The following is a 23,234-nucleotide window of genomic DNA, read 5'->3' as shown; positions in this document are numbered from 1 at the left end:
AACGAACCGGAAGTATACGCGGTCGCGAGAAAAGCGCTGGCCAAAACCGCCCACGATCGGGAGATCGTTTGTTTACAGATTCTCAGACGCAGAGGCAGTCGTCGGTCGGTGTTTATTGGTCCGAGCGATTTTTCATTTTCGCGCGCGAGAGATCGGCAAACAGAGCGGGTACCGTCGTTCGTCAAGCGGGAAAATAAATCGCCTCGATCAAAGGCTTTTCGCGCCTTTGCCCAAACTAAATTAAACGGAAAGATTTGTCGAAAACGCCCTGCTCTTTGATCGTGCGTGGCAACAGCTTTGTTCGCGGATCAGAAGAGCAAAACACGACGCGCTTACCCCCCAACTGCACATTGCACCCATTTAGGGAAGATTTTTCCCCATATACGTGAAAAGTTTTTTTAAAAAGCGTGACTTGCAATATGTACTTACTTTATTGACAAATGTATATAAAAGATAAAGTAAAAACAACAACAACAACAACAACGACAAAAAAGGGGTCTAAGTAGGGTACGTCTGCCCGTGTGTTGCAGAGATTTCGTAAGTCTATTTGTCAGTCGGGCGTCCGAAGAAGAGGGGAAAAGAGCGAGAGAAAGCAGTCGGCATCAGCAGCTGAACGCAACACACTCTGCGTCGGCCCGTGAGAAGAGGAGATAATAAGGACTATTCGCGAGGAAAAAAAAAAAAAAAAAAAAAAAAAAGATGCTGGAAGGCCTGTTTGAGTTGCACGGCCGGTTTTGCGCCGGTCACTCGATGCACGTAATCGTCACCACCTTCATACTTACCGCGTGCATGTACCACATGGAGACACCGAGCGCCGGTCTACTCAAAGACGGAAGTCTGCCGATTTCGGACAGCGCCGGCCACTGCTGGCAGGGACGATGTTCCAACGATGTGAGTGCCTTTCTTTCTTTTTTTTTTCTTCTTTTTTTCTTTTTAATTATACTTGCTTTATCGTTTATACACATTTTTACTTATTTATATGTATTGGTTTCTTATTGCAGCAGGAGCTGAACGCCGCGGACGTGATTCTGATGACGGTGATTCGTTGCCTAGCGATACTCTTCAGCTACCATCAGTTCCGGAGCCTTCAAAACCTGGGCTCCAAGTACATTTTGAGTGAGTAAACCTCCCATCGTAACGACAAAACTTCACGGGCTGCATTTTACGGGCGTTTCTCCGCGCGCTGTCTCGCTAATTTTCAAATACCTGATGGCGCTCTTGCGGATTTACGGTTTCTCTTATGGTGCTTGCAAGTAGCGTTTAAACACACACGACTCGCGCCCAAGCAAGCATTGCACATCGTACTTACGTATACGTATAATATTTTCTCTCTCTCTCTCGGCAAATATGAAATAAAAGGTGTCATGAATGGCTAATACTTAGAAAGCCTTGAAAATTTCACTGTCTTTTTAACGGTGACGATGACTACTCGGCCTTCCTCGAGCTGTGTACCAACCTATACAACTATATTCTATACTATTGCACATTAGAATTTTCGTGTTTCGCACACAATATATTGTATTATATACATCTATATCATTTGTATAAAAATCTAAAAAAGCGGTTATCCGTGTACTTTTTTTTTTTTAAGCTAATTCGCACTGTCGTAAAACAATGGGTTCTTTTGTAAACAAAAAGAGATGCGTCAAACGAAAAAAAAAGGATGGTGTAGTAGGTACACGCAATACGGACGTTTAAAAGATAATTTGGCAATAACCGTCATATCCGTGAGTACGAGGGTATACTTATGACATTATTGTTACAGGTGTGGCGATGACAGATGAGGGTGTGGGGGGGGGGAGGAGAAGCGCTCAATTATATATTTTATGACATATGCATACGTAAAATTGGATGAGGCAAAATATGTAATTACGCTTCTTCCCCCCACCCACCGGTGAGTGCTGAGGTGTGAAAAATATAATATGGGCCCGTACCCATACAGAGGTACACACCCGCGCACGCACGAGAGAAGCCGGAGAGCGCGTGGAGTCTCACCTTGAATGACAAAAAGGCCCCGCGCTCTGCGAATTATTTACTCGCGGGGGGAACGGCAAGCAAAATTACCCGTGGTATACATATGCGCGCTCGTTATTATATTTACGCTCACTCTCCGTTAATATAACGTATATAAGTATACCTACAGACGCGTTCGCGCGCACGCGCCTCGGAAAAGAAGAAAGCCCCGCGCGAGCGATCGCTACACTTGCCATTTCCACATGTACACGGACGTATTGTACGCGCAGGTATGAGGTACCTACTCCCGGAGGAGAGTGTGTCCAGTGAAAGTTCCGCTCTCATAGAAAGCGATATGGCATTTGGTCCGAGGCCGTTCTCGGTGCGCGAGAGCGCGCGCGCGCGCCCGTGTCTTGTTGGCCGATTACCAAATTATATACCCGCTACGCCGCGCTCTCTTTGAAACCGGCTTTCTGTGTGCTCCCCTACACACGCGTGTATATACCTATATAATACACATCGTGCCGCGGCTGACTGACTGATTCGCTTGTTACTTTTTGCGCGTATACGCATACATATTATTATATTATATTGCCCCCCTCCTTTTTTTTTTTTTTTTTTTTTTTTTTTTTTTTTTTTTTTTTTTTTTTTTTTTTCTTTCTCCGCTCACGTAATCGTATAATGACAATCACGATCGGCAATCGTGCGTATACATGTGTATAAATGTACCCCAACGCATTGGAATTGCATCCAGAGCATTTGGTGCTTTCGGGCAATTTTACGGAGGTGACAAATCTTAAACGCATAATCTCATGATTCCATACGCGTTTATTCACAGATCGAGTAGGGGAGTTGGGAGGGGTGCAGGATCGGGAGTTTCGGGATTGGTTCGTTTTGTATATACACTAAGCCCCGAGGAGATCGAAAAAAAAGGTCTAATTGTGTTTAGGCGCGAGAAAGCGATGCCGATGCGGGAGGATTTCGTTAACGGTTCGATGAACCGTGAAACCGAGAAACTCATTCGATCGACGGAATATCCAAAGTCTTAATTATAATGATATGGTTAGTCATAATAAATATATAATATCATATAGTCAGCAACACCCGTAGACCCTTGTCAGAGTTTCGGGTCCCGCGTACACGACAAACCCCGCCTTTCTCTCTCCTTGTACGCGTAAAATTTTCAATTGCCCGCACGTTTCGCTTTCAATCGGTTAGCGTTTTCTCTTCCGGAGATCTACATTTTTGCCGTTTTCTAAATCAAAGTATTGAATTGCGATTATTTTCGAGCGACAATGATAAACGCGGTGCGGATAAAAAACAACGATACTGAAGAAAACGGGGTTTCCTCATTTTCGAAAAATATACCATCGAGTTGTTAGCGCCACTTTTACTTTGTCGGCCGATAGAAGCGCGCGACGGTGAAATTTATGACTCTCGTTTGTTTTTTTTCAGCGACGCTAATGACCCTTCGTATTGAAAAATATTGACGTGTTCATGTTACCCTCCGTTTCGATCTCAGAGTATATTAATATCTCGGCAAACATACGTTTATCTTTCCAGCACCATAATGTATTACAATCGTTATGTTATGCGGCCACATAATGTCAGATGATGATGATAATTATTTGGCTGATAAGACGTCATTTGCGAAAATTAATACTTTGTCGTTATCATCGTACACGCTGCATTATGTCCGATGCGTACATCGCCACTCCCATTCGTCATGTCGATGTATCTATGGGTCAAAGTTTTCGTACACCTATGCCAACAATAATATCAACACTTGTGTCTGGTCAATCCTCATTAGCATAAATCATCACACGTTGCACCGTTTATTTTTATGTTCGTACAAATAAATTTTTCCACCCTTTGTTGTAGGGATCGCCGGGATATGCACCATAGTTTCCAGCATCATATTCACCCTGAACGTGTTGAACTTTGGACGCAACGACATCTCCGATCTAAAGTAAGTGGACACGCTCTGTCAAGCAACTCAAAAATAATAAAAAACAACAATGATGATAATAATGATTTTTGTTTTGTTTTTCCCATTGACGTGCAATGACACCTAGGGATGCCCTGTTCTTCTTCCTTCTGGTGATAGACTTGAACAAGGCGCGGACCTTGGCCCAACTGGCGCTGAGCTCGAAAAGCCAGGATGAAGTGAGGGCCAACATAGCCCGGGGCATGTCGATCCTCGGGCCCTCGATGACCCTCGACACCCTCGTCGAGATCCTACTGATCGGCATCGGCTCCCTCTCGGGCGTTCGCAGACTCGAGATACTTTGCGGCTACGCCTGTCTCGGCGTTCTCGTCAACTACATCGTCTTCATGACCTTCTATCCGGCCTGTCTCTCGTTCTTCCTTGGGGTAAGTCGCGCTCGCATTCCTCTCTGCATGTATAGGTACGACGCCAATCGAGCGCGATTACTCAACTCTATATCATCGGTTTGGGAACTCCGTGGTATAAGGTGCGCGTGTACATATATGTATATACTAGGCAGCTGGTGGTGGTGGTGCTTGTTGTTGTTGCTGCAACACCTGCATGACGTAACGGACGAGGAGAAAGAAAGGAGTTTGCGAAGCGCCGGGTGAAAGCTTCACCGAACTTGACACTGTAGCCAACGGCAGCTGTCTTGTGTATACACCTATATACATGTGTGTGCGTGCGTGGGCTGTTACGTTCGCGTCGTACCGGGAAGAAATAACGATCATAATTCACGCTTATGTTGAACATGCGCTTATCCAACAATATGTGATACGTATGTATCTACATGCCTATGTGCTTGTTTACAGCTCTCGCGCAGCAGTGACAGTGAGATCCTGATGACGGGCCACACCGGTAATAGCTGCGGCGAGGAAGATCAGAAGCCAAATCCCGTCGTCGAACGGCTCAAGCTCATCATGATAGCCAGTCTTTTTGTCGTGCACGCGCACAGGTGAGTCTCCCCTGTATAGGTTGTACGTGTGCCTACATAGATTTGCGCGTGCGGCTTACTCTCTCTCTTTCTGCTCTCTTGCCAATTATGGGATTGGCCAACACCGGACTTTGTCCATTATAGGTGTGCGCGTTACGTGTATCACTACCACCGAGTATACTTATACGTGCTTTGGCGCACGTCTCCTTTTTTTTTCCATCCTGCCGTGGCGTACGAATCCCGAGTGGCCTTAGTCTTTTAAAATGACATCGCCTCTTTTGTTTTCTGAATTTTCAGACAGTACATTGCAATGGTAAATATTTATTTTCCACTCGTAAAATTATCTTGGCAAAAAATTCCAAACACCAATTTTTGCCGATTTCATCGTACAAGTCCGCTTCTCAAAGTGTACCTATACTTATCAAATTTGTTCCCAAAATTTTCCATATACTTAATGAACGATGCAAATAGGTACATAATTTGAACGTGTCCAGAGATCTGTACGTACATAGCTGTAATGCCTAATTGCACAAATAGAACGCAGGTGATCGAACCTATTGTAATAAAGTAACCCATAGCGCACCGTATATACTAATCGCATCTCTGTTCGTATTTCTGAGTGTCGCATCGTTCTAATTTGATTACGACGCGCTCGTGAAACGCGAAAAAGTAGGTCACTGGATATCGGTAAGTATCATTGGTCCTCCTCCGATCGTCGTGACGAAATCAAACAAGAAGTATCATAACAACAACACTAGCGATTCCTGTACGCACGACGCTCCTTAATGTACGTACCTTTACAATGTGTACAGCGCTATCGGCACCATCTGACCCGGGACAATGGTATATACTCCGTTGCGCTCGTCAATGACAACCGGTTCATTGTGCGTCCTGTAGGCTCTCGCCACGGCTTTTCGTCACCAGAAAAGTCTGAATCTATAAATATACACCCACGGCTATGACGTCTTCTTCTTTTTTTCCTTTTCTTTTTTAAATTTTCTACATTTTTTTTTTTTTTTTTTTTTTTCTTCTTCCAAGGAAGCGTACACCGAAAGAATAAGGGAGGACGGCTTCGTGGAAACTCGTCTAATATGTATCGGCCGATCATCATCTCTGTCGTTTCTTCGCCGACGGTTTATTTATGAATGTGAACAATGACGCGCGAGTCGAAATCGTTGGGCGCGTATGACTCGGGTTGCCGCGGCCGGCTCCAGAACCAAACTGCTCGCGGTGCCGTGCTCCTCGGCTCTTTGATTTTTCATTCGTGGTGGTACGCGTTTCGACATTTTCGCGAGACTTGTGAAATAATTGTCGCTTTGTTTGGACGGAAGGTAAAGAAAAGCCTAAAGAGTCGACGATCGATTGATTACAGTCGCTGGCCCTTCCGCAATGAGGAAGCCGAGGAAGCGATAGGCCAGACGGTGTCGACGGTGGGCCCGAGCATAGTCCTGACGAATCGCAACAAAACCGAGGCCCCGAGTGACCTGAGGGGCTACCTGACCAATTGGCTGTCGGTGAGCGCGGAGAACATCGTCATCCTGATCCTCCTGCTCGCCCTGACGGTCAAGTTCATCTTTTTCGAGGAGCGCTCGCTCCGGCTGGAGGCCGAGGAGGCCGAGCGCAAGGCCAAGCTGCCCGGGCGGGTTGCCAACACCGACGACGACGACTACGAGGAGGACGAAGAGGAGCATATCGGGGGTGGGGTCAGCAGCAAGAACAGCGATAGCGGGATCAGCGACATGGACAGCAAACTCAGCCAGCGCTTTGCCGCGACAATGAGCATCGGCGGCCAGCCGGCGGCGGCGGTCTTTCCCCTGACCTCGTCGATGGGCGAGGATTGGATCGAGGTCGGCCACGACTCCGCCGTTGAGATGCTCGACAAGGAGGTCCAGACCGAGGACGTTCTGCTGACCGGCTCGCCCCACTCGTCCAGCAGCGAGACCCTCTGCTCGAGATCCGACAGCCTGCGCAGCCTCGAGGAGTGCCTCGCCATTTACCGTTCCGAGGTCAGTCGCCTGCAGCTTTCTTCCTTTCGTATGTGTATGCACTTGCGTGCATCAGATATGCGAGTGTCGCGCGCGCCGACTCTTGATTTCTCTTTTAACCCAAAAACACATTAGAACGCGCTTCGGGAATTGCGATGAAGGAAAAAAAAAAAAAAAAAAAAAAAAAAAAAAGATTAAACAAACCAATTTACCTTGGCAGCTGGGTGCCAACGTTCTCACCGATTCCGAGGTGATTCAGCTGGTGAACCACAAGTACATTCAGCCGTACCAGTTGGAAAAGGCAGTTGGGGATATGGAGCGGGGCGTAGGGATTCGTCGGAGCATCGTAGGCATCGCGGGCAACTTCACCGAGGAGCTAATAGATCTGCCGTACCGTAATTACGACTACAGCCGAGTGTTGGGCTCCTGTTGCGAGAACGTCGTGGGTTACGTGCCGGTGCCTCTGGGCATCGCTGGGCCGCTTCTCCTCGATGGCAACCTCGTCTACGTGCCCATGGCCACGACGGAGGGTTGCCTCGTTGCCTCGACGAATCGTGGCAGCCGAGCGCTCATGAGCTGCGGTGTTACCAGTCGCGTAGTGGCTGACGGTTAGTTGTTTTTTTTTTTTTTTTTTTTTTCTTCTTTCCTCTTTCTGCGCGCTTCGACGCGAGTCTTACTCGATTTGTTTTTTAATCGCACGCAGGCATGACCAGAGGACCGGTGGTGCGCTTCCCCAATATCGTCCGGGCGAGCGAAGCCATGGATTGGATGCAGCAGCCGGACAACTTCGACAAAATGAAGAGCAGCTTCGACGCGACCAGCCGATTCGCTCGGCTCACCAAGATCCACGTGCGAATCGCTGGCCGTCACTTGTTCATCCGCTTCGTGGCCAAGACGGGCGACGCCATGGGCATGAACATGTTGTCCAAGGGCACGGAGAAGTCATTGCACACGGTGCAAGAGGTCTTCACGGATATGGAGATACTCTCGCTAAGCGGTAACTTTTGCACGGATAAAAAGCCAGCGGCGGTCAATTGGATCGAGGGCCGGGGCAAGAGCGTCGTCTGTGAGGCCATCGTGCCCGCCGAGATAGTCTCCACGGTGCTCAAAACTTCCACCCAGGCCCTTGTTGACGTCAACATCAGCAAAAACATGATCGGCTCCGCTGTGGCCGGTAGCATAGGTGGCTTCAACGCCCACGCGGCAAACATCGTCACAGCTATATACATTGCCACCGGACAGGTGCGTACGCGGATTCTGCTTGTATATTTGCGTTTGTCTTTCCAATACATTTTTCATGCGTTAACAAACTTGTTTCATCACGCGATTTCAGGATCCAGCACAGAACGTTGGCAGCAGTAATTGCATGACGCTGATGGAGCCGTGGGGTATCGACGGCAATGACCTGTACGTGTCGTGTACGATGCCCAGTATCGAGATCGGCACGATAGGCGGTGGTACCGGATTACCGGCTCAGGGAGCTTGTCTGGCCATGCTCGGCGTCAAAGGAGCAAACGTGCTCGAGCCTGGCCAGAACGCTAACAAACTCGCGAGGATAGTCTGCGCGACCGTACTTGCTGGAGAACTTTCACTTATGGCCGCTCTCACGGCCGGACAATTAGTCAAGAGTCATCTAAGGCACAACAGGTGATTTGTTTTTTTCTTTTTCTTTATTTTTATTGCTCGATTTGTGTGAAAAATATACATATGTTACAAATTTATTTTTATAGGCGTCACTTGATTTCTGTTAGCAATCCATTTTTTTGTTTCTTGTATTTAAAGGGCTCGCGTATTTTTCTGTCAGTCCAAAATTTCGTTTCTTTCTGCGATATAATATCTTCCGGATTTACCGCGACTTCTACGCACTTTTTTAAATTGTCTTTTTCATTGAATGGAATGCTGCTTTTTTTTCTTTTTTTCAAGATTTTGGGCTCCACTGTATCCACGATTCCTGTTAGAACTGTGTTAGATGAAGAAAAAAGTTTGATTCCAGTCTCCTCATTTGAATTTGAATTATTCGGATTTTTAAGCTCCGGTCCTCTATCAACAAAAACTGTATCCCTGAAAAAAATGAGATTGTAATTGTTAGTCATATTATACCTCATTAGTTCATAAATTTTTTCCCACGTACTTTTCTAGCTCTTCACGAAACTTTTTGGCAATGAAATCTCTGCAAGATTGCGATAGTCCATGATTTTCAAATTCTTCTAAGCTCTCTACTTTGATTTTCTCTTTTTTCTGAGTTTTACCATCAGTCTTGCTTACCTGTGACTTTGAATCGTCTTCCAAAGATTTTTCACTGCTGAAAAACGAATTCTTGAAAAAATCTTGATCAGTAGCTTCTTTTAAAGCTTCTATGCAAGCTTCATCTTCAGAACTGGACGAGTATTCCTTACTTTTTTTTTTCATTATCACTTTTATTGACTCAACGATGTTGTTTTTGCAAATAACCTCAAAAATAACCTCTATAGCATTTTTTCGACCGAATCTTAAAGAAATCTATGAATACTTATAAAAATACATAATATATGATAGTTAACAATACCTATGCAACCATCAAATGTATATGCTTTACTTAATGTCTTGATTGGTTCAGACGAAAAAAAAAATAATAACAATGCAACCTGCAGATGACAAGCTCCAAAAAAGCGCGCTGATAGCGGCGCCAACTACATTTAGGAAAATAAACTTTGATTCAAATCAAATTAGTTGAAGTAATTGATAACACATATAAAAAAAAACCAAATTATGATTGTTACAGATCATCTACTATGGTGAGCAGTCAAATAAATTCGTCAGCTATGCCAATAAGGAGGATGCAGGGCCTCAGTTTGACGGTGCCAAGCGTGTTGCCTCCTATCCCTCAAGCCAGTACAAATTGCGCGAGCGGCTCGTAGCGTTAGTTAAGCTACTTCTTGTGTTTCTTTTGTGATTGTCATTAGTGACCTTAATCAGTCACTGTGAAAAATTGATCAATCAAGACTTTCAAGGTACGGACTTGACGAGGAGAAAAATAATAACAATGATGGACTCTGTACTTGGCTTTTGAGCAGCAGTCTTCCACATTTTGTACAACATGTTTTATTCTTTACTTTTGAAGTCAATGCGTCCAAGTCGCATTATTATTATTATTATTATTATCATTATTATTATTATACAGGTTAAAATGTGCGTATACAAATGAATGGCGCTAATACCAATCGTTGAAAAACTAATGCGAGAGCAAATGTGAATTGCCAAAGTTTGATGTTTGCCGTGCGTCTACAGAAATTTTTTGTTAACGCCGTTGACGAAGTATTAGATAATAAGAAAGTTATTGTACAGCGACTATAGCAGTCTTTAAAATACACAAATTACTTATTGAACTATCTTGTACGTACTATAACTGAAAACATACTTATTGTGTTATTGTTGGTCATTTAGTTGATTATAAGTTTTCATAGTTTTATTTGTAATATAAGTTTTTGTTTTCGTTTTAACACCTTGAGCAAGTTTTTACATGCGGATCTTATTTTTATTTGATGCGTCGGTTGGGTTGAGCCTTATAATTACAAGGATTCAATCTATCTGACGTTCAATTGAGCGTTGCTCATACACGAACCAGGTATAATGCTTACCAAGACGTTGTAGCTCTTTCTTAGGAGTGTTGCATGCATTGTAATATCTTCTTTTTTTATATTTCGGTTATCTGACGCGTATTTTTACAAAATTTCAACGTTGTATCTCAATTCCCGACTTTTTCGACAAATTGTTTTACTTTTTACGGTTTTTGGATTGCTCAGTGATTAGTATTCGCCGGTTTGTATGCATTACGATTTCATACAAACTGTGCAAGTCGAAAAAATATATTCTAATAGATTCAAAGAGGTAACTGAAGTTTCAAACTATTCTAAGTAATAACTATGACAATATAAAGTGACCCATAAAAATAAGGGATCTTTTTGCCGCGAGTATCGTGACTTTCTCAGACTTGCCACTATTTTGGCTTAAAAAAATTGTTCAGCTGATCATGTAAGTAAATCTTTCATGGTAACAATTTTATAACGAAATCATTTTCGCGAGGAACGGATCATTTGAAGCGCTTCAACTTATCCATTGTATACTATTGTCAATAATATTAAGGAAGTTCTGTAAAATACGTGTTGAGCGTCTAACGCGAAGCAATAAAATTTATTGTTTCGGTCTTAATGAAAAAAATCACTTGGAAATATTTTTTTTTAGGATTAATAAATTATTGATTGTGTATAACAAATTCAGGAATCCAATGTAAAAAACAAATCAACCATGTAATTAAAGTATAAAAGTAAAAATATAATGAGATTCTTTTAACATGCTTATGGTATTTGGCATAAGTTAAAGACAATAATAAAAAAAAAACTGAGATACTGAAAAAAAATTACAAAAAATTATTTCCCTTTACATTTTTTCATAAGTCTCTTCAAATCCACACGTTTGGCAAATATGCGTATAATTATCATCATCTTCGTTATAGACATCCTGACCAAATTTATGTGTATGTGACGCTTTTTTAGTTTTATCGTATAATGAACTTCTGACCTCCATCCTCAGCTGTTTTACTTTTTTGTTGAACTTTTTAATTTTTGTTTCTTCACGTTTGACATCTCGCTTTTCGCGCTCTTCCAAAAGCGCTTCCTCGCTACCCCAGACATGCAAGGCTCTTTCTTCAATTTGAATTTGTAAGTAAAGTTTCATCTCGCCCCACCTTATGTTATGGGGATTCTTGCGTAAAATGAACTTTAAAGGTGGCTCTCTCTTGTCAAGGTCACAGTCCTTCAAAAGGTACTCTTGTTTGGCTTCTGTTCTAGTTATCAATGAGTGTTTGCCCTCGTTATCTCTAGATCATGTTGAAAAATATACTTAGTAAATAAATTGGTTGTTCTAAAAGCAGAAAGTTTTAAAATATCCAACCTGCACTCATCACATGCAAGATAATCAAATTTCTGGAAGAGGAATGAATCTTTGAATTCTTTTTTACACTCCAAACATTCCGGTAGTTTGCTGATGATTGGCGCAGGTTCTGCGACTAAATTACACTGCAAGTCAGATAGTAAAATTACTTTTCAACAGAAAAACTTGGGTACAAATCTACAACGGTAGTTTTTTACCATAGCATTTTCAAGTTCTCCATCTTCCTCGATGAGAAATCCAGCTCCGCTGTCTATAACTTTTTGTCCAGAGACCTTGATAGCTTTACCTTGGACGCCACCCTCTTTATCCCTAAAAATAACCCAATAAATGTATGGGTTAAGGTATGGTAGTTGCATTCAATGTTACTGAGCCAATTAACTAAAATGAAACAACAATTTTAGCTTACTGTTGCTTTGCATAGGGATGAGTGACAACTTTAGCTTTTCTTAGCAGCAATGCTCTTTCTTTGTTTTTTGTAATACGTTCCTGAATACCACTATCCACTTCCTCCTTATTGGGCCCATCCGTGCTATTGTTTTCCGTCGACATGCTTTATCTACTATTTTTATATTGTTTAAACGGTGAAACTTGGATAACACTAAGAGGTTTATTCACATATGTATATAAGACTATCGATTTGATGAGATTCAAGTGTTGTCAATGCATTCTTTGAGCAAAAAATAAACTTTATTGTTATGTAAACAACGTTTGAAGCGAGGCTGATTTCAAACTAAAGTAGTATTCCCTTTTCGTTTTCTGAAAACTCCCTAGTCTAGTGTCGGTCTAGTGGCACTAGACTAGGGAATTTTCAGAAAACGAAAAGGGCAGTTTGGAATCAGCCTCGCTAGATGGCGCTGATTGTAAACCGAACAACCCAAACCCAATTAAATGCCGAATAAACTAAATATACTTATATTGTACTTGTGTAAAATAGCTGGCGAGCAATAGTTATTTACTTCAAATTTGTATCATTTAAAATAGGTACCAGTGATACAAATTTATACTTTTGTATCAAATAAAATTGTACAGTTTAATAAAAAGCATTTACATACGTGTGTATAGGTTACAAACAAATAAGAGAAGTGTTTTACAGTTATAAAGTCACTGGAGGCCGGGCTTGGAAAGCTGGTAACATTCCGTGGTATCATTAGAAATTTTAGCGTGATATAAATTTTGAATTGTACTTTTCAACAAGATTTATTATAGTTCTAATAATATATTTACAGTATTACCTATACATATACTTGATCAAAAATAAAATTTTAGATGTATTAGATATACAAAAGGACGGAATATCGTTAAAGGCCTATATATTTGTTATGTCATTCGCAAAAATACAATATGATTACTGATATACTGATCGAGCTTACATATAAATATATGTATAAAATAAATTAGTATCGCATCAAAAATGATGTACGGTACATTGATGTATCGAGAATGTGTATACATACATTACTGTAAACTCCGTGTATCAGTTTTTGGTAAAATTTTTTTTGTTCAATAACAGCCTACATTTTTCTGTCTATTGCAATATGGTTACATCTATCAGTTTCGTATTGAACGTTTGGTTAAAAAAAGTGTTGGTTTATAATATATATAGATTGTAAGCAAGTAATGTCTAGTGTGAATTTTACGGATAATTCCGTATAGATTTCGATGCAAACACGGGGGCGCTTTAACGGTCGCGGATGTAAGTTTAAAAGGTAGTGCCAGAGTTTTTTTCCCTTAGATTTTCTAATATATAGTTACGTAGTTCGATCCAAGTCTTTGATTTTACTTGGATCAGCAATAAAGAAAATACCGCGGGGACGAGCGCTCTACCTCCTCCTACTACAATAAAAAAAGCTCCCTCCGAAACCTTCATACTCGAGGGAGACGATCCATAAAACTAGCTCTTTTTTCATCCGATATATTGTCAAATTCTCAGTAATGTATATGAATATTTGTCGTAACGGACTACTTCAACGTGTAATATGTTTTCTGTTGATTCCCAAGAGTGGCGGTATTTTTGATAAAAGGATGTTAAATTTATTTGCACATATTTAAAAACGTACCATGTGTAACTCATCGAAGCTAACACCGTCTTTCAAAAATTTTTTTTTCTTCTGTTTACCAATAAAATGTACAAAAACACAATTCCGATGAAGTGCATATAATTGTATTACACTGCCGGGAGTGACATATATTATTATGTAAAAGCATTGGAAGGACGAAAAGTGAAGCGATAAGACTAGCTTTTCCTCAAAGTACTTTTGCACACGCACACTATATATATATATATATATATTTATACGCGATTAAACAATAAACAAAAGTAACACGCATCGATCCTAAAAAGTGATGAAAAAAATCACAGTTTTATCTAAATGTAATGCAATTAGTGGCGCTGAGCTTGAAAATAAGAATAATCGTAAACAATGAATAATATACGGTATAATTATAATAATCATGTGATTCGGCGATTATTGTGTGGTATCAGAGTGCAGTCGTTTGCGAGGGTGCTGGTGGTGGCGTGAGCGGTGTCCAGTTGTGCGGCTGCTGCTCCTCGATGTGCTCCTCGGATTGTGGCTGTTGTACCTGATGGCGATGATGTTCGATGACGGGACTCAGGAATCGCCGCTCGACCAGCACCTTTCAAATCACATGAGCCATCACATAAAACTCTATACTTGCCGTACGTAGAACCAAAATATTCACCATTGGGCTAATCTGACATTACCGTGTGCTCAGATCCAGCAGCAGCAGCAGTGCCCGTTCTTTCCTCGTCCCCGTCGTAGCTGGTGGCAGTCAGTTGGGGATGCTGGTGGTGCAAAGTCTGCTGTTGTTCCTTGGTGTCGTAACTCGCAGCCTCCACCTCGGAAGGATGCTGATGCTGCTGTTGGTGGTGATGATGATGTTGGTGGTGGTGGTGGTGGTGGTGGGGCGAGGACAGCTGTTGTATCTGAAGGTGAGCCTGCTGCACGTCGTGCGAATGGTTACCGGGATGATGATGGTGAGGATGGTAGTCGGGGTAGTCCTGTGGCTGGCCTATCACCGGCTCCTGCGCGTAGATCGCCTGCTGCAGGGCTGCTCCGTTCTGCAACAAACGAAAGGTATAATAAACAATCAACTCCTCTCAAGTACTTATTCGATATAGTTTGTCATTGCAATTGCATGGGTTGATGATGTTGTTTTTCTCTTATATGTAACTCCGCGTGTAGGTATCGTAAATCGATCCGATTTACCGTGTAGGAAATCTGATGGTGCAGATGGAGGTTGAGATTGAGGTAGGACTGTTGTTGTTGCTGCTGCTGCTGTATCTGCTCGGAGAGAGTCGCCGCCGGGTGGAGCCAGGTCGCGGACTGAGGCTCAACGCACTCCGGAGCCACGTTGGAGTTACCGCTCCCAGAGTAGAGGGGAGGTGGACCCGGTGATATGCTACCGGGCGGGCAGTTGTTGCTGTTGTTGCTATTCGACACGAGTCGGTTGTGGTGATGGTTGAGGCTCGGGTAGGCCGAGGTTGGCGAGGGCGAGGCCGAAGATGGCCACTCTTGGCTCAGAGATGCCGTCGTGGTGGTAGTAGTAGTCATCGGTCCGACCTGCTGGACCACCGAGAGCTGCTCCTGGGGTTGCTGATGTTGCTCCGGACTCCGGGACCAGCCGCTCACGTAGGCGCTCGAGTGCAGCAGAGGCACCGGACCGTACGAGTCCACATGTTGTTCTTCAAGCACCAGTGAGATATATAATAATTATTACTATTTTCAAGGAAAATATAACAATTCGCGTAATGTATACCTTCTTGAATGTACTTGTGTCTGAGGGGATAGGGAGCCGGCCGGCAATTCTTGTGACTGCTCGACGACGAGATACCACCCTGCGAGCCTCCTGCGCTGCCGATTGAAGCTTGGCTCTGGCTCATCGAGATGCCTGGCCCATAATCGTAGTTCATAGTCGGCTGGGGTAGAAACCAGGCTCCGCTATCTTAGGAGTTCAGTATAGGTATGATTTTATGTATTATGTTGCTTTATTTTATGGCTACAATTGCGCTTTCATTGTAACTATATATCACGTTCTTGCATGGAAGGCATGGAAGGCACTTTTATCTCTTGGAGGAAAAAAAAAAAAAAAAAAAAATCAACAGGTAGAACAGAGTAACGGTGTAAAAGTGTACAATAATGTTTACATTGGGGATACGGCTGCGAGTCCGCCGGGCGCTCCTTGGCGTCGAGAAAAGCCTTGGCAAAGGGGTTGTACTTGATCTTGAGACCCGTGACTTCCTCGTTCTGGTAGGCAGTCACCGCAATAAATTGGGTCTCTGGAAATCTGTACGTGAGAACCTGCCGAGAGACACCGTGTATGTGAATTTGCATAAAAATCGGGGATGGCAGGAAGAACAAAGGAAACAAGAGTCATGTACCGTTCGCTGCTCCTCGGCGCCGACGCGCACGAGGTGAACGCGTGGCTCGTACTTGTGCAGCGAGTTGAGCATTATTTGACCGGTGCCGTTCGATTTGTTTGTCAGCTTGACTTTGGCGAAGGAGACGGCTTCCTTCATCCAGTGGGCGCCGAAATTTGGGCTCTCCGGGTGAATGTAGATCGGATTCGGGGGTGCCACCTCAGCTTTGCCTCCCGGCACCCATTCGCCGTTTACGTATTTCCATCTGGAAGGTGATTAAACGGTGCACAGGTATATATAGTACATACGTGTACGAACTTGCGCCGGTGACGCAATCTTTCGCGTACGAGATAAAAATAGCCCGTGGTTACGTTTCAAACAATTATGCGCTGCTAATTTGGATGTTGGAGCTGTTACGCGCATAATGTATATTATATACATGTATATTTTTACAAACGTATTGTTAAACAATTGCTCAAAAGGTGTCTCACCTGTGAGGATCGATCTGCACAAACTCGAGCAGCAGCGTATACATGGCGGCTGGCTCCAGGCCGCGCGCTACTACCTTCACCACCGGGAACATCCGCCTGAGTTTTACAAAATTTTAACACATTAATTACGCTCATAACATTAAAATTTAGGTACCATCGTGAGGACGTGCATTTGAGTTTCACGACTTGCAACGTTGATAAACCATATCGAAAGAGAATAAATGTTTGAGACTGTGTTTAAAAAAAAAAAAAAAAAAAAAAAATCCGCCGAACGAGGAAAGGCGCAGAGTAAACACCATTTTGCTCGGAATTCGAATAAGCTCCCGACGCATGGATTCATCATTTATCCTTTCTCGTGTATCTCTATATCCATACACATATACCTGCTACCTACTGCGGCTACTATACTTTACAGCCCGACGGCAGCCGGGTCGGAAAAACGTTTTTTTAATTTTTTTTTATTTTCTCCTCTTATCTCTCTCTCCACCCGTTGTTTCACCCCTGCGTTTATTTAACCAAGAGAGATACGATTCTCATCATGCACTAGGTGGGTATACAATATATTACATCGTAGCCATTGGGTAAAAGGTCCGATGAGCGCGCGCGTGCACCGTAGACGCGGTCCCACGATCAGAGGAAACATCTCAACGTGCCGCCGTGTTGTAAAACTTTATTGCGCGGCCAACTTTTTTTTTTTTTCTATCCTTTCCCCCTTCTTTTTTTTTTTGTTGTTTTATCCCTGCACTACAAGAGACGCGCATAAAAGAATGGACGGATGGATATACCTATCGAGTTCGAACGACCTGTTGCCGCTACTTATTGCTCGTATATTATATCGTTGCCCCCCCCCCTCCCCTTGAGTTCTCGTTTATTGTGCCTGCTCGTGATGTGCTTTTTGGGGTGCAATTCTCAGGCCTTTTTATTTATTGACCAGTGCGCATCGCCCTCTTCATTTGCTTTCAAACCACAACAAAGTGACCCAACGTACAATAAAAAAAAAAGGAAAAAAAAAAGAAAAACCGTGTTCGCAATACCGATTTGTTTGATCTTCAAATAAATATAGATCGGAGGGTAACATGAAACGAGAGGCAATGGGTGCGGACCTGCCGTTCTTCGTGACGATCATCTCGTTGGTGATGCACTGAAAACGCGTCCAGAGCTCCCGGTCCTCGAGGGCCAGCGACAATCCTCGGCCACCGTTGTCCTCGAGGCGCTCCCTATCCTCGAGATGAGCGACGGTCTGTTGCTGCTTGCTCGCTCGGCCCTCACTCTCCCCGCCCTCCTCCTCCTTGCCGACGCTCTGCATCCTCCTCGATTCAATTCGACGACCAAGATCGGCATGCGTGACGCGATCCAACCACCCCGAGCATCGGTACGTTTCGTCGTTTCCGGCACCTCGGTGGATTTATCAATTATCAACTTGCCGGTCGGAGGGGGGAAAAAAAAAAAACACCGATACACAAAGAGAGCCGTTGTTGAGAGCGGTTGGCGATGCTGCTGTTTTTTTTTTGTTTTTTTTTTTCGCGGGTGGTATAATAGGCACAAACGCGCACTTGTACAGTACAGCGCGAAAAAGAAGGACAGCCAAGAGAATCGAGCCCGAGAGATAGAGGGAGAGAGAAAGAGCGGCTGAAAAGTCGCGCACGGGGTAACACCAGGGCGCGATATTTCACACTAGCCGGCGAACGAGGCGCGGACCCTGCGCGGAGACTGCGCCTCGGAGAGGCTCGGGTGCCCCAGGAGCCGTGAGCGACGAGCAGCGCTGGCCTCCGGCTGCACGCCGATACGGTGCTAATTGGCCGTCATTCGGCCGGACCGTGGCCGCCTATTGGCCGGCCGCTCCCATTGGGCTCGGGCCCATTCGCTCGAAAGCCAATCGGTACCCCGAGAGCCGCCCCGTCCTACGATCGGCTCGGGTCCTCTCTCTCTCCATTTTTCTTTTCTTCCATCCCTATACGAGCAGCTCCTCGGCCCCCATGGCACCGGCTATACTTACAGTCGTGCTCGTCGTACCTATGATATACGTGCAGAGCCGCCCCTCGTTACGCATACATCCACGTACATGTATATAATATATACCCTGGTACCGTCTGTACGGATATAATTATTTTTACGAAAAAGCCGGGCTGACTGTTCACGCTCGGGAGCAGGTGCGCGAGTATACGGTCGTTACGTGTTTGTCGCGATTTGGATCGAGTTTGGTTCGACGGCATCGGAAGTTGGTTGATTTTGGTGCGTTCGGCGATCGGTTGCTGTGACCCGGAGGCTTGTGGACCGCACGAGCAGCTTCATCATCCCCCCGTGCAGGTAAATACTTTCAAGTGTCGCGAGACAGTCGAGTATAATATATATGTGTATATAGCGGGTAATTGTTGCGTCTCTTCTTGGGAAAGGACAGAGAGAGAGTCGGCATCGATCTCGTGCCGCGGCGTAATGAGAAAAATCAACACAGGCTCTTGGCTCCTTCCACCTGTAACAATGTGCTCGCGGCTCCTCCGTATGGAGCCTCGTAAAATGTTTTACGCTCCAAAGCGATGTATGCGCGCGCGTTTGTTTGCAGGACTCGTTTCTCCGTTCCAGACGTTCATGGGCGCGTCTTCGATTCTTCAAACTGTATGTGTACACGGGTCGCGAGAAGTACACCCTCCTTTTTTTTTGTTCGTCCTCCGAGTATTACTTACTTACCCATCGAGTAATGTACGTTTTCGTTGATTAAAAGACCGGCGCGAGTCGATCGGACAAGTAATCTCGTAAAACTCGAAAAAGCCTCTGCAAACAAGTGGTTGCCCGTGCATTTATAGGCGGATCGCCCATTAAAAACGTAAAAAGAATACCCATAGGGGTATGATATTTACACGTCTTCCAATAGTGAAAAAGGGAACGGACAACAAAACGGCCCCAAACAAGCGCGTGGTAGCCCCATAAAAATTCCATCCTCGATGTTCCTCGGTAGCCCGTAATATATATATATATACGCGCGAGGTGGCGAAACCACTTTTGTTGCACGTATACCTATACCATACCCCGTGTGTCTGTCTATACACTGCATCGTTATTTCTTTTCTTTTATTTATTTTTTTTCCCCATGACTCGGTGTTACGAAAAAAAAAAAAAAAAATTTCCAATTTTGATGTCGTACAGTTGCGATACATCCACATTGCACGTTCTCGTGCTTCATATATGTGTGTATATATACGACTGCGTTTAGTGTACATGCATTACAGTTTTGTCGATTGGAGGCTCGCCGACGAAAAACCGGAAGCGGTGTTCGCGGCCACCGAAATGAGAGATCAAAGCACCGAGCGACGCTTTAAATCCCATTTTATGTGTCATTCCTCGTCCATCTCGGGTTCTCTCTCTTTCGCGCTCGCGGTTTATACACAACTGAATCCACAGCGTGGGCCGTCGTAAAACGTTACGTCTTTATTTTTTTGCTTTACAACCTTGTCCGCAGCTGTATATGCTCGTTCGTTTCTTTTTTTTTGAGCGTAAATTCGAGGCGCATACAATTACGCGCACAATGGAACGAAGTAAAAGTGTCCCGAGTGAGTTGTGGCATCGCGTCGACGGGGAATCGAGGAGCCATCGTACGGAGCTCCGGATTCGGGTCGTAGTTTGTATAGAAAACCTCCGTGGATATCAGCGAGAAGGATTTATATTACAACGTCGTGGTTGTCCTTGAATTTTTTCCTCGGCGGTAGGACGCGGAGATCCAGGCACTCGTCTTGCTGATGGGCTGCACCGCCTGGGCCGTGGTCCTTTGGCCGGGCGAGTCGCGTGCAGTCGCAGTCGCTGTGGCGATCGAGTGCCGGCGGTAGCGCGCTGGTGGAGAGCTTGCGGGAAAACTGTTGTTTGGCCAGAATTTTTTTTTTTTTTTTTTTTTAATTATTACTTGCTGCCGATTTGTAGCTTACCAGCGGTGGAGAGTACCCGAGGCAAGGACTGGCTCGGATCCAGGGCAGGGATCGGGGTTGTCTGGTATCTTCTTTACTGGGTTGCTCGGAGAAAGGGTGTGGAGGTTCGGCGCGGGATTTCGGGACCGGCTAAAGGGAATAGAAATATAAATGAGAAAGAAATAGCCGGTTTTTCGGCATTTGTTTATGTACAAACGTTTATTTGGTTCGGTAATTCATGTGTTACTTATAGCGTATAATTATATCGTATGTATAATCATCACGGCACGATGAGTCGACGCAATGATTTTCTTTTAGACATGGGTGTGATTTTTGTTTGATTATTATTGAAATTTGGCATGTGGGCTCTGTTTCCCTTTGCTACGTCCATTATTTTTGCTGTCGATGCGTGTGCAATGGACGGCCGAATGGATCCAGTCATTCCTAAACCAATCCAATCCATCTGTCGAGTTGATATGTACGGGAAGATTTTTTCCTTTTTTTTTTTTTTTTTTCTACAGTTACGTGGTCCTGGCTATTAATATTATATAGAGCTGTGGTAGAAGAAATTAGCTTGAAGTGTATTTTCGTTGGAAGTGTATTATGATAGGTACCGTTACAGCTGTTCAAAGTATCGTTAAAAACGCTGTACAAATCTTACATTCAACTTGATACCTTCCGCGGGGGGTACTTATTGTTGTTCTCGTCTTTTGGTACCCGAACAAAGTGTTACGGTTCTGGCAAAAATTTTCTAAATATAAATTCGTTTAGTTTCGAGTCTCTGGACCATGATAAATTGCGAGCGACTCATCTACATTTTGCGGCAAACGGAGAAATCCAGATACACACCTAATTTCGTGAGACTCGACTTTTATATCAGAGTCCCCGATTTTCCTTTTTTTTTTTTTGTTTTTTTTTTTTATTGTATTATTTAACTAGTAGTATCACCAGAGTTCCGATTTTTCACGCTACGATGAAATTTCACCATTTGTAAAGAGATGGACAGGAGCTCGAAGGAAAATTAAAACGATTAGCTCGACATCTGCGTGCTATTACTAACTCCATTGGGGAGAAAAAAATGAAAATTCAATCGAATAAGAAATGCACAGGACGTAATGAAACGGAAGGAGAATTTTGTTGAGACGCGCGTGGAGCGAGTTTATACAGGAGAAAAAAATGGTTTGGTCCCATTATCGATACACAGGGTATTTAAGTATACAATCGCTTTTTCTCTCTTTCATTTTAGCGTGAATCATGTGTTGTTTTTTTTTTTTTTTTTTTTTTTTTTGGTGAAACATTTATATCTTGTAACCGCATGCATCTGTCTTTTTTTTTTCTTGTTCAATCCATAATCTATTTTACATCTAACATAGGTATCTTTTTACAATATTAACGCATCGTAGTGCTTGTACGACCGTTTCGTTATTCGCAGGAACTCTATCAAATTTCTCATTTAGCCACCTTTTTTTGACAACTTAAATTATTCAAATATTTGTTACATTCGAATGTTTGCTTCGATAAAAATCCATATACACATGTACGTATACGATGTAAGATTGTAAATGCCCACTTTTTCTTACACTCGTCGTTTTGGCAAGTTTTATAAACAAATCGCTCAACCTAAACGGAATAAATGACACAGTATCGTTTTAGTCTGAATTGAACAAAAATGTTATTTACAAACTATACGATAAACCAATAGTATAGTATTAGCTTAATGCTCAATTGACGGAGTTCCTTTAGAAGACTCGGGAATTCGAGTTGTATCTGGCCCTTTTTGTCGCCTATCGTTTTCTCTCTTTTTATACTATTAGCATTTTTTTTTTTTTTTTTTTTTTTCCTAATCGCCTCATACGCGTGACGTGTAACACTTACATGTGTTTTATATACGCATAAATAATCTCTAAAATCTACTAAATTAATTTTTTTTTTTTTTAATTATGTGTATATATATAATATTTATGTATGTATATATAATATAATCTTTTATCACATATTTAATTATTTTAGTAATAAATATTAGTAACTTATTAACAATCATAAAATCGTTAACACGTAGACTTTTGTTAATTAATTTTTTTTTTTTTTTTTTTTTTTTAAATTCATCGTCCATTCGGTTAGCTTATTTATCTTTTTTTTTTTGATTATTATCTACGATCCGTCTTTGATTGATAAATTTAGTTCGTCTTCAAATAATCCTACCTAAAAAGATTCATAAAATTTATTTAAAGTCTTTTCATGCCAACTAACAGCAATTTTCGTAGACTTTACATTAATAAAAGAAAATTATAACATCATTTTGATTTTGATTAAATGCATCGCGTGCTTTTCCCTCACTTTTTCCCACGTGATTTTGATCATTTTTGAAACGATTTCGACACAATCGTTTGGACATTTTTTTTGTGACAAACAAGAGATTGTCCGCACAATGAATTTTATAATAAACTTTCGTCAAACTTATTTTTATCAGAGCTGGAGTATTGGTGGCATACAAGACAATATTTTTTTTGGAAGAAAATGAAAAAACTAAGTGAAATAACGATTATCATGTAAATATTTTGATGATTCGTCGTAAAAAGGCAAAGAGGTCTTGCATCCACGTTTCGATTAAAAATTAACTACATTAGTTAATTAACTTGATAATATGTCCAGTCCATCGAAAGGCACAATTTTGATAACCAATCG

General features: G+C 42.9%; 4 protein-coding genes across 8 annotated transcripts in view; 1 reads left to right on the top strand and 3 right to left on the bottom strand.

Moving 5' to 3' along the window:
* The window catches only part of Hmgcr (HMG coenzyme A reductase), a 28,658-nt gene extending 17,423 nt beyond the window's left edge, over positions 1–11,235 (top strand). For 4 of the 5 annotated variants that reach the window (XM_089590306.1, XM_089590343.1, XM_089590378.1 and 1 more), the window contains 10 exons: positions 531–891; positions 1,002–1,116; positions 3,835–3,922; positions 4,029–4,326; positions 4,753–4,895; positions 6,247–6,880; positions 7,080–7,467; positions 7,563–8,101; positions 8,193–8,506; positions 9,621–11,235. In XM_089590306.1, coding sequence (XP_089446432.1) covers positions 700–891; positions 1,002–1,116; positions 3,835–3,922; positions 4,029–4,326; positions 4,753–4,895; positions 6,247–6,880; positions 7,080–7,467; positions 7,563–8,101; positions 8,193–8,506; positions 9,621–9,756 — 2,847 coding nt within the window. In that variant the 5' untranslated portion in view covers positions 531–699 and the 3' untranslated portion in view covers positions 9,757–11,235. The remainder of the gene's footprint in view (positions 1–530; positions 892–1,001; positions 1,117–3,834; positions 3,923–4,028; positions 4,327–4,752; positions 4,896–6,246; positions 6,881–7,079; positions 7,468–7,562; positions 8,102–8,192; positions 8,507–9,620) is intronic. The other variant, XM_014354460.2, reaches the window with a different exon arrangement.
* Positions 8,496–9,418, bottom strand: LOC106640426 (uncharacterized). Its single transcript, XM_014354465.3, has 2 exons — positions 8,991–9,418; positions 8,496–8,920 (listed from the first exon to the last, which is right to left on the bottom strand). The coding sequence occupies exons 1-2, from the start codon at positions 9,266–9,268 to the stop codon at positions 8,593–8,595; spliced, it is 606 nt and encodes a 201-aa protein (XP_014209951.3). The 5' UTR covers positions 9,269–9,418; the 3' UTR covers positions 8,496–8,592.
* Positions 10,241–12,501, bottom strand: Xpac (DNA repair protein complementing XP-A cells homolog Xpac). Its single transcript, XM_014354461.2, has 4 exons — positions 12,195–12,501; positions 11,986–12,097; positions 11,789–11,913; positions 10,241–11,714 (listed from the first exon to the last, which is right to left on the bottom strand). The coding sequence occupies exons 1-4, from the start codon at positions 12,335–12,337 to the stop codon at positions 11,276–11,278; spliced, it is 819 nt and encodes a 272-aa protein (XP_014209947.2). The 5' UTR covers positions 12,338–12,501; the 3' UTR covers positions 10,241–11,275.
* A 1,765-nt stretch (positions 12,502–14,266) lies between these two features.
* byn (T-domain transcriptional activator brachyenteron) lies at positions 14,267–17,963 on the bottom strand. Its single transcript, XM_089588730.1, has 8 exons — positions 17,761–17,963; positions 16,658–16,753; positions 16,188–16,431; positions 15,954–16,107; positions 15,566–15,751; positions 15,016–15,491; positions 14,511–14,867; positions 14,267–14,422 (listed from the first exon to the last, which is right to left on the bottom strand). The coding sequence occupies exons 1-8, from the start codon at positions 17,961–17,963 to the stop codon at positions 14,267–14,269; spliced, it is 1,872 nt and encodes a 623-aa protein (XP_089444856.1).
* Positions 17,964–23,234: the final 5,271 nt, after the last annotated feature.

This window comes from Copidosoma floridanum, unplaced genomic scaffold (genome assembly GCF_036245765.1).
Source record: "Copidosoma floridanum isolate Cflo_tuat_1 unplaced genomic scaffold, Cflo_Japanese_pri ptg000001l, whole genome shotgun sequence".
Lineage (NCBI taxonomy): Eukaryota > Metazoa > Arthropoda > Insecta > Hymenoptera > Encyrtidae > Copidosoma > Copidosoma floridanum.
This window is presented reverse-complemented; position numbering and strand designations above follow the sequence as displayed.